We start from the raw sequence: 16,033 nt of genomic DNA, 5'->3' as shown, positions 1-16,033 counted from the left end.
GTCTGGTCCTGTACCCTTCCCTGGGGGAGGTGATGATGCCCGCTGCATGTGGTCTCCATCCTGGGGCAAGGCCAGAGCTCACTCGAGCCCCCGGGTCAGCTCATATCACCAGAGGACCAGAGTGACACCTGGGAGCTTCACCTCGCCCTGAGAGGCAGGTTGGCACCTCCCTCCCCTGTGGTTTTGCTGCCGATCACCCAGGGGCCCAGGCTAGTTGTCACGTCCAGCTTGGCGCAAACCCTGCGCTTCTCAGCCCAGAACTGCATCCTTCTTTGTACGCTAGCTCTCACCACTAGGACTCTCTGGGAGTTACCGGGCATAACCCTGAAGTTCAGGTTGAAGTTGCTCTCTCCAAATCTGTTGACACCAGGTACCTGTATGTGTCCCAATTTTTGTGCAAAATCTCCTGAGCCAGAGTTCCCAGACTGAGGCACATTCTATTGTTCTGCCGAAGGCCTTTGCACGGGCTGTCCCCTCTTTCTGAAATGCTCTTGCTTCGTCTTTTCATAGCTGACTCCTCCTTCCCATTTAGGTCTGTTTAAATTTTCCCTACTTTTCAGATAGGCTTTTATTCCCTGTCTCACTTAAAAAGGACCAACCCTTCTTTCTCTGTTCTCTCTCTCCTCTACCGTTTCCAGTGATGACTGTCCCGTATCCGGCGGGTTGTTCCTGCCTTCGCACAGGACGGCCTTTGTCCACGGCCCACAGTGGAAACTGCAAAGTCGTGGGATCTGAAAGGGAAAACCACTGTACCCAGTGGACAGTTAACTCCAAGAGTATCAAAGAAATCAGGGAGCTCAGCTGAGGAGGTTTTAGGGATTTTCTATTTCCTTTTCTTGGTCATGAGAGTTTGGGACTAGATGATCTCCAAAACTGAGCCTAAAGGCTATTCAACCGGTTGAGATGGAGATGAGGGAGGGTATAGAGCACCTACTTAAATTTGGATTTCAGATAAACAAAAAAAAATAACTTTTTAAGTATAAGCATGTCCCATGCAATGCGTAGGACATATTTATACTGAAAATATTGAATGAGACATAGTTACACTAAAAGATTATTCATTGTTTATCTGAAATTCAAATTTAACTGGTCATCCTATATTTTATCTGGCAACCCTCTGCAGAGGGACCCGTGTTTAAAATAAATGGCTTCCCTGGGATGAAGCACTGGGATGGGGAAAAACAGCCTGCAGCCAGCTGGGACTTTTTGAAGGGAGGCATGAAGTCTGTTTCTTTCATGCCAATTAAGCAATCACAGACGACCCCGTCAGAATCCAAACCCGTGACTATCATGGGACTCAAGACCAGGAAAAAAATAAATAAAAAAGATTAAGAGCCAGAGAGGCAATCTTCGCACACACAGCCAGCCAGCAGACGGGGGATTGTCTCATTCCGGGAGGTAAGTGTGTTGCCGTCTCACCATAATCATAGCCCTCTTCTTCCAGAACAGGGTTTGGGAAATTCTGGTGACCTCCTCTGCCCTCCCCTCATTGCCTGCCTGATGCTTGACTGTCAACAGAATTTCTCCTCGATGTTTGTAATTCTCCAACTTCCGAGGGTTCACAGAATCTCCTAGATGCTCTCGCAGTCCTCCCAGACTGCCAAGAAGAATAAGCGACGATGCAGGGTGGCAGCCGCGGGGAGAAGCAGCCTCCCCGAGTTCGGTGCATTCTCCCGTTACTGAAGGGACTGCTTCTCTTGGGTTGAGCGAGATGAGGTGCCTTTGCCGTCCCTGCACGGTTTGCCACGGCTCCGAGCATGGGGTGGAGACGTAGGAAACCCATTTAATGCAGCATTGAGTTTGTTGTCGGAATTTTGAACACAGGGTTCATCCCTGCATTATTCACCTGAGATGATCAGTGAGTTCAGCTGTAATTTCTTTTTTACAAGAGAAGGGCAAATTACACATAAAATGCCCCAATGGAAAGGAGCCACGTGGTGAAACTTTCATTCTACTCTCCCCCTTCTCCCTGTTGTTTGAAACTGGAGCTCGTTAATAAAGCTCCACGGGGATCAGACCTTTGAGATGCACAGGAGCAGCCAGAGGGCAGAACGGTACACGCTAGCAAGGAGAGGGGCTTCCATTATTGGTTTTTAATGAGCATGCTTTATGACCACTGCAGTACATGAGCTTTTTTTAAAAATCCATTTGTATTTTATCATTATTATTATTATTATTTTGAATTCTAACCATGAGACTTGGACTAGAGAGGAGCAGGCATTGATTCAGGTGGGAGGGAAGTAGTTAGACCAAGCCAGGCCCTGGGCTTGCTCAGCTTATTTTGGGTGAAGAGCATGTGGACAAGCCGAAGCCCCCATGTAGGGGTGATCCCCTCTGTTGAAAGGTGGGGGTGGAGGTGCCGTACTGGCTGCTTGGCCTTGTGTCCCCAGCGAGGCTCAGGTGAAGGACATCCGGGAACACACATGAGGTTGTCATAGCCTTCTGTTTGTCCAGGGATGGGTATCAAATAATAACTTTGGAGAGAAATAACTCTTCTTATTTTATTAACCATAGCCCTGGGCCAGGGAAGGGGGAGAGTAAGTAAAAATGCTTTTTGTTTGTTTGTTTCTCTGCAAGATTATGGCATAGAGTCAAATTGAAGGCAAATGAAGAGCATTCTCCCCCACACCCAAAGAATAACTCAATTTGAAAGTTTTTTGCTTTCATTTGGAGTTTCTTCTTCGAACTTAATTTTCATTTAGTGGAAGGGCTTAGAAATGTGAGCTATTTCTAAAGTCCTTGATATCAGTGAAGGAAGCAGGTACAAATCCTGTCACAGAGAGAAACCAGAAGGTCCTGGCTGTCAATGGTTTTTTTTTGTTTGTTTGTTTGTTTTGTTTTTTTGAGACAGAGTCTCACTCTGTTGCCCGGGCTAGAGTGCCGTGGCATCAGCCTAGCTCACAGCAACCTCAAACTCCTGGGCTCAAGCAATCCTCTTGCCTCAGCCTCCCGAGTAGCTGGGACTACAGGCATGTGCCACCATGCCCGGCTAATTTTTCTATATATATTTTTAGCTGTCCATATAATTTCTTTCTATTTTTTCTTAGAGACGGGGTCTCACTCTTGCTCAGGCTGGTCTCGAACTCCTGAGCTCAAAGAATCTACTGGCTTCGGCCTCCCAGAGTGCTAGGATTACAGGCGTGAGCCACCGCGCCTGGCCTGGCTGTCAGTGTTGAACCCCTAGTGATGATGCCTTTGTGGTCCTTATGAGATGCTGAATAAGGTTGCTTTGGATGCACTAAATGATGCCCCTGTGCCCCTCTGTTAGGTGTCCTGAACCCTGACCCTACAAGATGCCAAAAGAAAACACTCACTTCATCTATGGTTACTCCAAGAAGGGGCACCGCCATGTGTACATCACAGCTGAAGAGTAAGTTCAAAACCAGACCCAGTAGGGTTTCCAGTTTGCCGCAAGCCGGCTGACTTGCACCAGCACAGGCCGGTGCATAAGTCTCCCTAGCATTTCTCTCTCCAGAAAGTAAAATCCCTGGCAACAGGGTGAGGAGACCCTGTGGTCCTACAGGGTCTCACTCAGGCTTCTGAGGACAAACAGGCAGGAAGATAGGAAAGATAAAAGGTTGGATCTTGCCGTTGTGTCTGCATTCCTGGCTATTGGGCCTTAGCTGTAGGTTCCCAAGCTGAAAAACATGTGTCCAGGATCAAGATGCCTCTTTCCTCAAGCCTCATTCTGTCCACTTCACTTAAGCTCCTAAAGGTGGTCTGCAGACAGAATGAAGGTGAGTCGCTCCACAGCCAGTGAGGACAAAGGCAGGCGTGTTGGCTCAGCCTGCAGCCTGACTCCAGGGTGAAGATGGTGCAGCATAACTTTATCCTAGAGAAAGGCATTTGGTATTCAGAGTTAATTAAAAATAAATATTTATATGATTAAACATTTCTGAGTGCTAAGCATTGTATACCCCCGGCCCAAGCCACTGTTCTTATCTTTGAGAAAGCCCACAATCTAGTGGGAGAGTGAGGCATGGGAACACTGTCAGCAAATGTAACGCAGTAGTGGGAAACCGGAGGCCACAGGGACACACCTGCACGTGCTAGGAGTGGGAAAGGCTGTGGTGGGAGGGGAGGTGCCACCCTCTGAGTAGGACTCCAGCAGGACAAGGAGCCAGGTTTTTACTTGGACTATTTCTTATGTTGTTGAAAAATCTTTAACAGACTCAACCAGCAGGGACAAGCAAGATGGAGAACCCACGAAAGGTGCTAAGGAAGAATTCAGGCCGGGAGCATTTCCTCAGAAGACCCTAGTGCAGGATTCTCTAATACCCCCGTGTGGCCAACTGCGGATGAGGGTGGCAATATCTTCTAATAAAATGTCCCTGAGAGCAAAAAAGGACTCGTTGAGGGAGGGGAAGCAATTGCACATGGTATTAGATAGGATATCATTTCAGCCTCTACATAATGAATCAACAGACTCTGACTCTTCTTGAAAATATAATTTTATTTATCTCTCACGTAAGAATCCAAGAGTAAAAAGTTCAAGCCCTGTCAGTTTTCTTCTCGCTGGTTATTCCCTTTGGAAGTTGCTTTTTGTCTCCATGGCTGAAAATGGCGCACCATTATCTCCATGTCTCGCCAGCAGGAGAGCGGGGATGAAGGAGAGGCTAGGGCCATTCCTTTCAAGTGACACACATTACTTCTGCTCACTCCCCACATGGTGACACCCACCCTGGTGAGTATCATCCTTGCGGTGTTGTAAATGAGGAAAGGTTTAGAGAAATCAGGACACATACAGCCCAACATGGTAGCACGAGGATTTAAATCCGGGTCTGTTTGCCTCCAGAGTCCTTGCTATTAAGACGCAAATATTTGCACAATCCCATCCAGTGAGAGGCTGGGGCAGAGATCAGCGTGTCTGTGTGAAGCTGAAGGTCGAACAGCTTCTCGCTGGAGGCAGGAGGTTGCCAGCTCGGTAGGCTGAAAACTGAGGTGTCCTTTGCCATTTGGTGCCATCGCTCCCAGCTGGGAAGGGTCCCGGTGCATCCACAGCCTTAACAGGGTTACTTTGAGGGACTAGCCAGGAAGATGGAGACCAACTAGGAGTTTCAGCATAAAGACTTTAATGTAGGGAATTGGTTAAACAGGCACCAGGAGGCCAAGAAGACAGTTAACTCAAGGGCAGTCCCTGGGGTGGGGGAATAAAGGGAAGGTGGGAGAACCCCACAGAGATGGGACCCAGGTCTCTAAGGAGGGGTTTCTGTTTGGCTGGTTCAGGTGCCTCAGGAGTGTAGAGGGGACCCGAGAATCAAGCACGCTGAGCTCTGCGGTGGGGGCACAGGTCGGCTGGTGCCCTTGCTGGGGAGGGGCCCGATGCGGCCAGCCCTGGGAGTGCCAGGTAAAGAGCTGGTGATTGGGACTGATGGACTGCGTGAAGCCCTGTTGCGGGGGTGATGCCAGGCAGGAACAGGAAGCAAACTGGAAGGAGCAGCTCCCCGCCCTGCCAGAGTACCCTAATGGGAGCCAATGGGCAAGGAGAAGTGGGGTTTGCAGAGTGCAGCCCCAGCATCACAGAGCAGAGCATAGAAAGGTGGGCTGGAAGTTGAGGGACAACAGCTTAATAAAGGGCACAAGGGTTTCTTACCATTATCATGTGAAGGAAGCCCTTGACCGAAGGCATAAGCTTTCGGCGTCTTGCAGCCTGAACAAGGTGCTTGTGCAGGGTCAGGCAGATTCTCCGGCATCTTCCCTGAGAACACGAGGGAGCCTCTGGGTTCCAGTGCCAAAGAAAAATACCCATGCGACCTATATGTGTGGGAGCTGTCCTTTTGTCAGCAGAAAGTCATTCCTTTTGACATTTTTCTGTGTGTAGGGGGGTGAGATGACCAAAGCCCCCAGCACAGGGACACACTTAGCTTCAGTCTGTGAGGGAAGGAAGCACTGAATGCATGGAACATCATGATCTCGTGCAGGGCAGTGAAGGGCAGCCCAGGAAATAACGACCTGTGCACGAGGCCCGGTGTGAAAAGACTCATTCCTCTCATGAAATGTCCCTGCCCAGCTGGCTGCTTGTTCAGACAGGTGCAGTAGTGTCGGGGGAACGAGGACAGCTTCATTGGAACAATGCATCTCCAAGATCTGAGGATATTTATCCTTCTCAAAATAGTGCCACCGGGTAGCTTGAGGAAGAACAATGCAAAATAAGTCCCCACACCCAGCCAAAAATGGCAACACACCTGCTTTGAGTATTGCCTGTCACTTTGAAACCTCAGTGGAAAGGGGCTCTCACAATTGAGTGGGGCATCAGTCATCCCTGGAGCTTGTTAAAATGCGGATTCCTAGGCACTGCCACCAGAGGCTGATTTGATAGGCCAGGGGTGGGGCCCCCAAATCTGCTCCTTAACATGCATCTCCGGTGATTCTGCTGAGGGTGGTATTTAGGCGACATTCTGAGGAGCCCTGCTACGTTGGGCAATGGGTTTTTCTGGTGTGTGTGGCATACTCTGGTGCCTTTCACTCTCAGTCCCTTGCGTGTGTCGTGAGTGTAACATGACTGTGCGCAAAGAGCTGGAACAGAGCTCTGTCTGTGTCAAGACGTTCAAAGGGACAGCCACAGGGTAAAACTGCAGCACGGGCATGTGGGGAGTGGATCACCTGCCTCCAGTCACAAGAGCCCTTGAATACTCCTTGTGACGGCTTCCTTTTAGGAAAGAGTGGTTCTGCAAGAAAAGCACCGGCCGGGGAGATGGGAGACCTGGATCTGGCCCAAATTCCTGTGCTCACTCACTGCGTTTCTAATGCCAGTTGCTGTGAATGCTGGTTCTGCCACTTAATGGTTGCACAAACCTTGGGCATTTTAACAGCCTGATGGCAGCTGCAAAATGAACATCACTCCTTCCTCAGAGGACTGTTGTCAGGATGGAATAAAAGCATATGTGTGGGGTGCTTATCAGAGTGCCTGGCCCATGCTGGTGCTCAGTGAATGGAGAGTAGTCACTATGGTGGTGGTGACATTGATGAATCTTGGTTGGTCTCAACTTCATGATCTATAAGATGGGTGGATCGGCCTACATAACTGGGTCAGAGTTTCCATCTAGCAGTGTCATCTGTGGTTCTCTCTCCATCCCATTGGGAGATGGCCAGGGCGAGCTTGACGCCTCAGCAGCCTTGAGACAGATGTGGTCCGTAGATGGTACTGGACAAAAGTCTCCAGGAGAAGGCTTAGTTCAACCTTGCTTCTCCTGTAGCTGTTCCACCTCTTGTAAGTCACTCAGCTCTGCAGAGCCTTTCTTAACAAGTTGATGGCCACAGATAACAGACTCAGTACTCTCAATTTTGACCATGCTGTGGTGGGCAGGCAGATGTCAGCCAGGGCATGCACAGCCCCACACCCTATTTCCAGGGCCTTTGTGGTAACTGTGATGCTTCCCAGGGGTCACTGAGCACTAGGCCAAAACGGCTGGTTTAGACCCCAGATTGGCATCCCGCTGCTTGGGACCAGATCCTTCGCAATGGGTGACGCTACACCTTTGTTCTAGGTTCGGCTCAGACACTTCTCCCCATGGCTGCAAGGAGTAAAGGGGGAAGTTTGGGTTTGGGGAAGAGAGGGCACAAACACGATTGAGACAGACTCAGGTTCAAATCCTAGCTCTGTCTTGTGCTAGCACTGCATGACCACCAGCAAGTCATTTAATCTCTGCTTTTATTTCCTCATCTGTTAAATGGGAATGGCAAATGGTCCCTACCTTGCAGGGTTGTCATGAGAATCAAATAAGCTAATGTGTGTAGAGTGTTTAGCACCGCATCTAGGTTATGGTAGATATTCAGTCAGTGCTAGTTTTCACTTTGTTTTTGTGGACTGAATTGGAAAAATGCTTTGATGAGAAGAGATAATTCAGCCGTAATAAATACACTGTCCCCATAAGGATCAGTTGCTATGGCACTTCTTGTTCCTGGAACTTGGGTTCCTGGGCCTTGCCAGTTAGTGGTGCTCCTGTGGGCACACACCTAACAGGCTCCTAGACAAGGACCTGTCCCTGGATACAGGTACTAGAGCTCTGGTCGGGTATGAGAGGTGGGAAAATACTTGGGGACTGGGAGGTGCTTCTTTGGGCCGTCAAAGCCCATACGAAGAGAGAAGAGGATTGATCTACGGTTCGTCACAATCTGGGACAATGTTTCTATGACAAGGCGGATCTGTCTGTCTCTTGGGTCAGGGCCGCGGGGATTGGCATCCTGACAGTGATCCTGGGAATTTTACTGCTCATCGGCTGCTGGTACTGCAGAAGACGAAGTGGATACAGAACCTTGACGGTGAGTAGAGTTCCCTGCCAGGATCCCTCCAGACTCAGCACAACCTTTCCACCTCTTCCTCTGGATTTCCGAGGAGTGAAATAACATTCTCATGATCACCTCTAGCTTGGATTCCTGCTTCTGATGAAGCTTTTGCTGTACTGTACTTCTTGCAATGCTTCCTTTGCCTCTGCCCAGACATGCAGCCCAACCAGGAACTTGCCCTATGTCTTTGTCTGTTTTGTGCTGTTATAACAGAATATCAGAGACTGGGTGATTTATAAAGAAATGAAATTTGTTTGCCTCATAGTTCTGTAGGCTGGGAAGTCCAGGATTGGGGGGCTGCATCTGGTGAGGGCCTTCTTGCTGTGTCATATCATAGTGGGAGGCGTCACGTGGGCAGGAGAGAATGACAGAGGGTCAGGGTGGGTGGGGGTGGGAGCTGGGCAGTCTGGTGAGTAGGGGAAGGTGACAGATGCAGCTTCAAATTCTTTTCCTTCTTGCCAAGAAACCTGGGCAGTCTCGTGCCTCCGTTTCCCCAGTGCCTGTCTTGCCAGAGTGTGAATACAAGTACAAACCACTGTGCCTAGCGCAGTGCCTGGCACACAGAGGTCATACGGTTGTATGACACCAGCATTTGGTCTCATTGTCTGCCACTGACTCGCGTGGTGATCTTAGGTGTTAACTTCTCCAAGCCCCGTTGGCGCTATTCTACACCTAGCCACGGTGGAAACACATGATATATTGATAACACAATGTCTATCGGTTTTTATTTCATAGTTTCTTCTATATTTTTATTTCATTATATACTTGAATATCAAAAACACAATGAGTTAGTCTTTCAGGGAGTAAAGGCTCTACACGCTCAACATACTGGTACCCACTTCCCTTACTAACTACAATTATTAGCTTGATGCCACTGGACACAAAGACAATGATGTTTCTCCTTTATGCTTCAATGCTCTCATCTTAAATTCATTCGTTTAAAGAATAACAGAGGGACTTAATGTGTACTCAGACACTGTGGATATTTTGCTTGGTAAGGTTCAAATTCAAGCTACCATGTCTATATTTCTCTGTGACTGGATCAATGATTTGTAGAGTTTCTGAAATTTTTATGAGATAGAAGAAATGTTTTTAAATTCCTTGGTTCCCCTACTGCCTAAAAATGCTCCCTATCATATTTATTTTTTTAAAATTAGTATTAAAATCTTGTTTTGAGACTTTCATATCTCCAGAAAAGCCAGGTTGGGAATCAGCAGTCTAAGAAATTTAGGCAAAATTATGTAAAACAGTGCATTAAGTAGTGCATTTAATTGCATAATCACCTCCCTTTCTCTCTTTGGTGATTCTATTTCCATTTTAAAGCAAAAGAACATAAATGACAATAAATACAAGCTTTTGGTACCTGAATTACTCCACTTTTAGCAGCCTTCATTAAGCTTTGAACTGTCCCCCTCCAACTTCCATTGACCACAGGATGGTAGTGAGGATGTTTGGAATTTAGATCTAAAATTTCTCCCTTGGTTAACAATTTCCCTGAGCCCTGAAAAACATCTTTTGAAAGGAAAGACTGCTTTTTAGCAGTAACATGTTTCTGCAGAATGGAGTGAGAGATGATTTGCAAGGAATTGAACGTGGGCTTTTATATTTACCAGTTTTACACCTTCACTAGGAAGTTTAGGACATGATACTTCTTCATTCCTGGAGAAGAATTTTAAGGCTCCTGCTGACAGCTCAGTTTATGCTCATGTCTCAAGATACTGTGTTTCTCCATGCATGGTCGGGGGACACCTGCACCGGAATCACCCAAGATTCTTGCTAAAAGGCAGATTCTGGGACCGTCTCTGGTCGTAGGGTGGGGGAATCTGCATTTTAACATGCATCCTGAGTTAGAATGTAAATGCAGAGAATTAGCAGTGAACTGAGAGTGTGGATCACATTCCTGTCCTGTGGCAGGTGAGAGACTTAAGAAAAAGGAAAAAAAAACAATAATTGACAAAGAAAGTTTTATTTTTTTCCTTCCCAATAGTATACAGTTTATTTCTGGCTTATTGCCTTAGTTAGGACTTCCAGGATGACGCTGAAAAGGAGTGATGAGAGGAGACATCTTGCCTTGTTCGTGATCTTAGTGGGAAAGCCTCGAGCTTCTCATCATTATGTATGTATGGTTTGCCGTAGGATGTTTGTAGATATTCTTAGCAAAGTTGAGGAAGTTTCCCTCTGTTCCTAGTTTACTGAAAATTTTTAATTATTAACGGGAGTTTGATTGTTATGCTTTTCCTACATCTATTGATACACTCATGATTTTTCTTCTTTAGCTTGTTGGTGTAATGAATTAATTGATTTTCTAATGTTGAACCAGCTTTTCATAACTGGGATAAATCCCACTTAGTCATAGCATATAATTCTTTTTACACATTGTTGGATTTGATTTGCTAATATTTTGTTGAGGATTTTTGCATCTATATTCATGAGAGATATTGATCTGTAGTTTTCATTTCTTGTAATGTCTTTGTCTGGTTTTGGTATTAGGGTAATGCTGGCCTCATAGAATGGGGTAGAAAGTATTTCCTCTGCTTCTGTCTTGTGAAAGAGGTCATAGAAAATTGGTATAATTTCTTCCTTAAATGTTTAGTAAAATTTGCCAGTGAACCCATCTGGGCCTGGTGCTTTCTGTTTTAGAAGGTCATTAATTTTTGATTCAATTTTTATGGTAGATAGAGGCCTATTCAGATGGTCTATTTCTACTTGTGTGGATTTTGACAGATTGTGTCTTTCAAAGATTTATTACGTTCATCTAGGCTTTCACATTTGTGAACATAGTATTCCTTGCTTATTCTTTTAATGTCCATGGGATCTGTAGTGATTACTCTCTTTCATTTCTGATAATAGTAGTTTGTGTCTTCTTTTTTTTTCTTAGCCTCGCTTAAGACTTATCAATTTTACTGATCTTTTCCAAGAACCAGCTTTTGGTTTCACTGATTTGCTCTATTGATTTTGTTTTCAATTTCATTGATTTCCGCTTTAATTTTTATTTCTTTTTTTCTGCTTACTTTGGATTTAATTTGCTCTTCGTTTTCTAGTTTCCAAAGGTGGAAGCTTAGACGACTGATTTTAGATCTTTCTTCTTTTCCAATATACACATTCAATGTTATAAATTTCCCTCTAAGTACTGCTTTCACTGCATCTCACAAATTTTGATAAGTTGTATTTCAATTTAATTTAGTTCAAAATATTTTTAAATTCCTCTTGAGATTTCTTCTTTGACCCATGTGCTATATAGAAATGTGTTGCTTAATCTTCACGTATTTTGGGATTTTCCAGCTATCTCTCTGTTATTGATTTCTATTTTAATTCTATTGTGGTCAAGAAGCAAATATTGTATGATTTCTTCTATTCTTTTAAATCTGTTAAAAAATAAATAAATCTGTTAATACATGTTTTATGGCCCAGAATGTGGTCTATCTTGGTGAATGCTCTATGTGGGCTTGAGAAGAATATATATTCTGCTGTTGTTGGATGAAGCAGCCTATAGATGTCTATTATATCTTGTTGGTTGATGGTTTTATTGTTTGACTATGCTTTACTAATTTTTCACATGCTAGATTTGTCCATTTCTGATACAGCAGTGCTAAAATCTCCAACTAAAACTCCAACTCCATGATAGATTCAACCATTTCTCCTTGCAGTTTTTCTGTCATGTATTTTGATGTGCTGTTATTAGGTACATATATGTTAAGTGTTCCTACGTCTTCTTGGAGAATCAATCCCTTTATTATTAGGTAATGTCTCTCTCTTTCCCTGATAACTTTGTTTGCTTTGAAATCTGCTCTTTCTAAAATTAATATAGGAATTCCTACTTTCTTTTGATTAGTGTTAGCATGTTATATCTTTCTCCATCCATTTACTTTTAATGTACATGTGTCTTTATATTTAAAGAGGGTTCTTGTAGACAACACAGTTGAGTCTTATTTTTTGATCCAATCTATCTCTGTCTTTTAATTGGTGCATTTAGATCATTGATGTTCAGAGTGATTATTGACATAGTGGGAGTAATATCTACCATATTTGTTGCTGTTTTCTATTTGTGACCCTTGTTATTTGTTCCTATTTTTATTTTCCACTTCTTCTGCCTTTTGTGGTTTTAGCTGGACATTTTATATGATTTCCTTTTCTCTTCTTTCTAATACTACTTTTTTTTTTTTTTTTACTTTTTTTTAGTGCTTGTCCTAGAGTTTGCAGTATACATTTAAAACTAATCCAAGCCAACTTTCAAATAAGACCATGGGTAGTACAAGTACCTTATAATAACAAAACAATCTTAATTCCTTCCTCCTTTCCCTTGTATCATTACTGTCATTCATTTTACATGTATATAAGCATATATAAATATATAAGCATACATAACCAAATACATTGTTGCTATTATTATTTTGAACTATTAGATCAAAATTATCTGTTAAAGAATAAGGCAAAGTATTTATTTTATCTCCACTTATCTTTCTTTGATGCTTTTCCTTTTTTTATGTAGATCTGAGTTTCTGACCTATATTATTTTCCTTCTCTCTAAAGAACTTCTCCTAACATTTCTTGCAAGGTAGGTCTACTGGCAACAAATTCCCTCAATTTTTGTTTGAGAAAGTCTTTATTTCTCCTTCACTTTTGAAGGATAAGTTTGAAAGAGGTTCTTTTTGTAGATTCACTCTTCTTCTCCTTCCCTTCAGCAATATTCTTTGACTAACTGCTGGGTGCCAGGCACTGTACTAGTGCTTTACCTTTAGTTAATTCCCACAAAAGTTCTGAGAAGCAGATGGTATTTATCCTCCTATTACAGATGGAAAAACTGGAATTCAGAGAGGTAAAGTGACTAGCCTGAGGACACACAGCAAGTAAGTGGCAGAACCTAGATTAAAACTCATTCCTAAAACTTTGGCTTCCTTCTCTTTTCTTTAATGGACTCAATTATTTCTTCTTACCCACTCGCCTTTATCAATTTACTTTTCAGGATAAAAGCCTTCATGTTGGTAAACAAAGCACCTTAACAAGACAATGCCCACATGAAGGGCTTGGTCATCAGGACAGCAAACTGTCTTTTCAAGAGAAAAATTGTGAACCTGTGGTAGGTTGAGTTTTTGCATCCGGGTATTTTCATGTATGGCTGTTTTTAACTCAAGTGAACATAATCAATCTCATTTAAAAAGCAAGGACAATGTGAATATACTTGATGCCACTGAACTATATACCTAAAAATGGTTAAAATGGCAACTTTTAGAATATTTAGCCACAGTAAAAAATAAATAATAATAAAAACAAGAAACAAGGGAAGCACAGAGATTTTCTTAAGTTGTGTCCTCTAATATCCATATGTTCTGGGGTAAATAATGAGAGCCCTATATGTAAGATCCAAAGGAAGATCTTGGTTCTGGATACAATATCCTTTTGTTTTACATTTTTAGTTACATTTGCCTTTTTCATAAATGTAGATATATAGGGGAGGGAAAAAAGTACCTGTTATTAATTGTACAGAGCTCTGCTGTCTGACGGGGTTGCTACTGAGCACTTGAAACAATAGTTTGAATTAAATGCACTATAATACATACCTTATTTCAAGGACACAATGTGTGGAAAAGAATATAAATAATTCTTTAATGATTTTTATATTGATTACATGTTGGAATGATATTTTGATATTAACATATTGGGTTAAAAAATATTTTATTAAAACTAACTTTACCTATATATTTTTGGTTTTTTTTTTAACGTAGGTACTAGAAATTTTAAAATTACACATCTGACTTGTATGATATTACTATTCGAAGCACTAGTACAGATACAGGATAGCACAGTGGTTGAGAGCACTGACTCTGGGGCCAAATTACTGTGTTTGATTCTTAGCTTCACAGCTCACTAGTTGTGTGACCTGGGGCAAGTGATTGAACCTCTCTGTGCCTCAGTTTCCCACTCTGTAACATGAAAACAGTGAAAATAATCCTAGAATTATTGTGAGCAGTAAATAAAGGCCTGACATATTTGTGCTCTGGTGGTAGTATCCATGTGCCTTTAGACACAGTTACAAGCATCTATGTGGTAGGGATGCAATGCATGTTAGTGTCTGTAAATAGGCTTCAAGAATTCATTAGTCAGGGCTTGGGACTTCTGCCATGGAGAATCCGGGTATAGATAAGCCTTTGAGATTTGGGGAAACCCCTTAGCTCTATTTTTCTCTACCCTTCTCCTAAAAATGTCTTGACATAAACACTTATGAAATTTAATAATTACCTCATTGGGTGGAAATTAGATGTAGACACTTACAAGTTTCAGTCCACTGCAAAAGTATATATATGATGCTAATGGTTTGGACTTAATTCCTTCCCAGAAACATATACACCGTTGTCAAGCCCACAATCTCCTTTTCTCATTCTCACAGGCTCCCAACGCTCCGCCTGCCTATGAAAAACTCTCTGCAGAACAGTCACCACCACCTTATTCACCTTAAGAGCCAGCAAGACACCTGAGAAATGCTGGAATGATTTCCCTCATGCTTTTGCTTGAATTTAATGCCTAATGTTCTGCTTTGAATGCTGTAGGAACAATGTATATCCTCTCTAATAAAAAGCCAACGTTAAATTCTTACTAGGGCAACGAGAAGTACTAATCAAGTGAGGAAATGATGAGAAATATTAAAATGGGAAAAACTCTGTCAATAAATGTTACAATGCATGATCCTATCTGTGCAAGTGGTAATGCTAATAAACCTATGCTATTATTTTCTGAAGGACATAATTCGAGTGGGTATTCTAGGACCATACAATTTCTTTTTCCTGGAAATTTGGCCAGTAACGAACCAACTATTCAGATTTTTGAAGATACAACCTCTTGACCAACACGAACTGTTGACAGGATTTTGTGGCTGAGTCTGTGCTATGGAGCGCTCACAAAGGAAAGCTTGACAGGTTTAAGACAAAGAGCTCATTGACCTATTTATCTGATCAGGAAAATGTTAACAATGTCTTTCTGTGTTCTAAAATTTCATACTACAATAACATACCATAAAGATCCTGTATCTTAAGTAAGACATACAATGCAGTCTAGTTACATTTCACTGCAAGGCTCAATGCAATCGTAATTAATGACAAGAATTTTCTAGGCCGGGCGAGGTGGCTTACACATGTAATCTTACCACTCTGGCAAAGGCTGAGGTGGGAGGATCTCTTGAGCTCAGGAGTTTCAGATCAGCCTGAGCCCTGAGCAAGACCCCGTCTCTACTAAAAAGAGAAAAAAGTAGCCGGGCATGGTGGCAGACACCTTTAGTCCCCTCTACTCCAGAGGCTGAGGCAGAAGGATTGCTTGAGTCCAGGAGTCTGAGGTTGCTGTGAGCTAGGCTGACACCACGGCACTGTAGCCTGGGAGACAGAGTGAGACTCTGTATAAAAAAAAAAAAAAAAAAAAAAAAAAAAAATTCTGTTAAACCGGAAAGTGGTATAAGGACTTAAATAAGTAAAAGCTACTGTACTTTGGCTGATGTCTGTGTATTGCCTTAAATGCCCCTGTGGTGGTAATTTAGCTCCTTTGAGTTCCCAAATTCCCCTCACAAGAAAATACAGAAGAAATCATAAAGGACCAGAGATTCTGGAATGGTGTCATTATCTGCATGGCAATACTGCAATTTCCTTTTTGGTCATATCCACATATTGCCTACACTATTTATCTAATATTTTTCTTTCAGGCAGCTCATTAAAAAACTTTTTTGTCTTAAATTTCTATTACTACCCTAAATGGAAAACCAGTA

The 16,033-nt window shown here is 43.1% G+C and overlaps 1 protein-coding gene across 1 annotated transcript; it reads left to right on the top strand.

Moving 5' to 3' along the window:
- Positions 1-1,263: 1,263 nt before the first annotated feature.
- On the top strand, positions 1,264-14,972 carry MLANA (melan-A). Its single transcript, XM_045563872.1, has 5 exons — positions 1,264-1,398; positions 3,269-3,370; positions 8,166-8,262; positions 13,250-13,363; positions 14,672-14,972. The coding sequence occupies exons 2-5, from the start codon at positions 3,294-3,296 to the stop codon at positions 14,738-14,740; spliced, it is 357 nt and encodes a 118-aa protein (XP_045419828.1). The 5' UTR covers positions 1,264-1,398; positions 3,269-3,293; the 3' UTR covers positions 14,741-14,972.
- Positions 14,973-16,033: the final 1,061 nt, after the last annotated feature.

Source organism: Lemur catta, chromosome 10 (genome assembly GCF_020740605.2).
Source record: "Lemur catta isolate mLemCat1 chromosome 10, mLemCat1.pri, whole genome shotgun sequence".
Taxonomy (NCBI): Eukaryota; Metazoa; Chordata; class Mammalia; order Primates; family Lemuridae; genus Lemur; species Lemur catta.
Note: the sequence above shows the minus strand (reverse complement) of the source record. Positions and strands in the feature narration are given on the sequence as shown.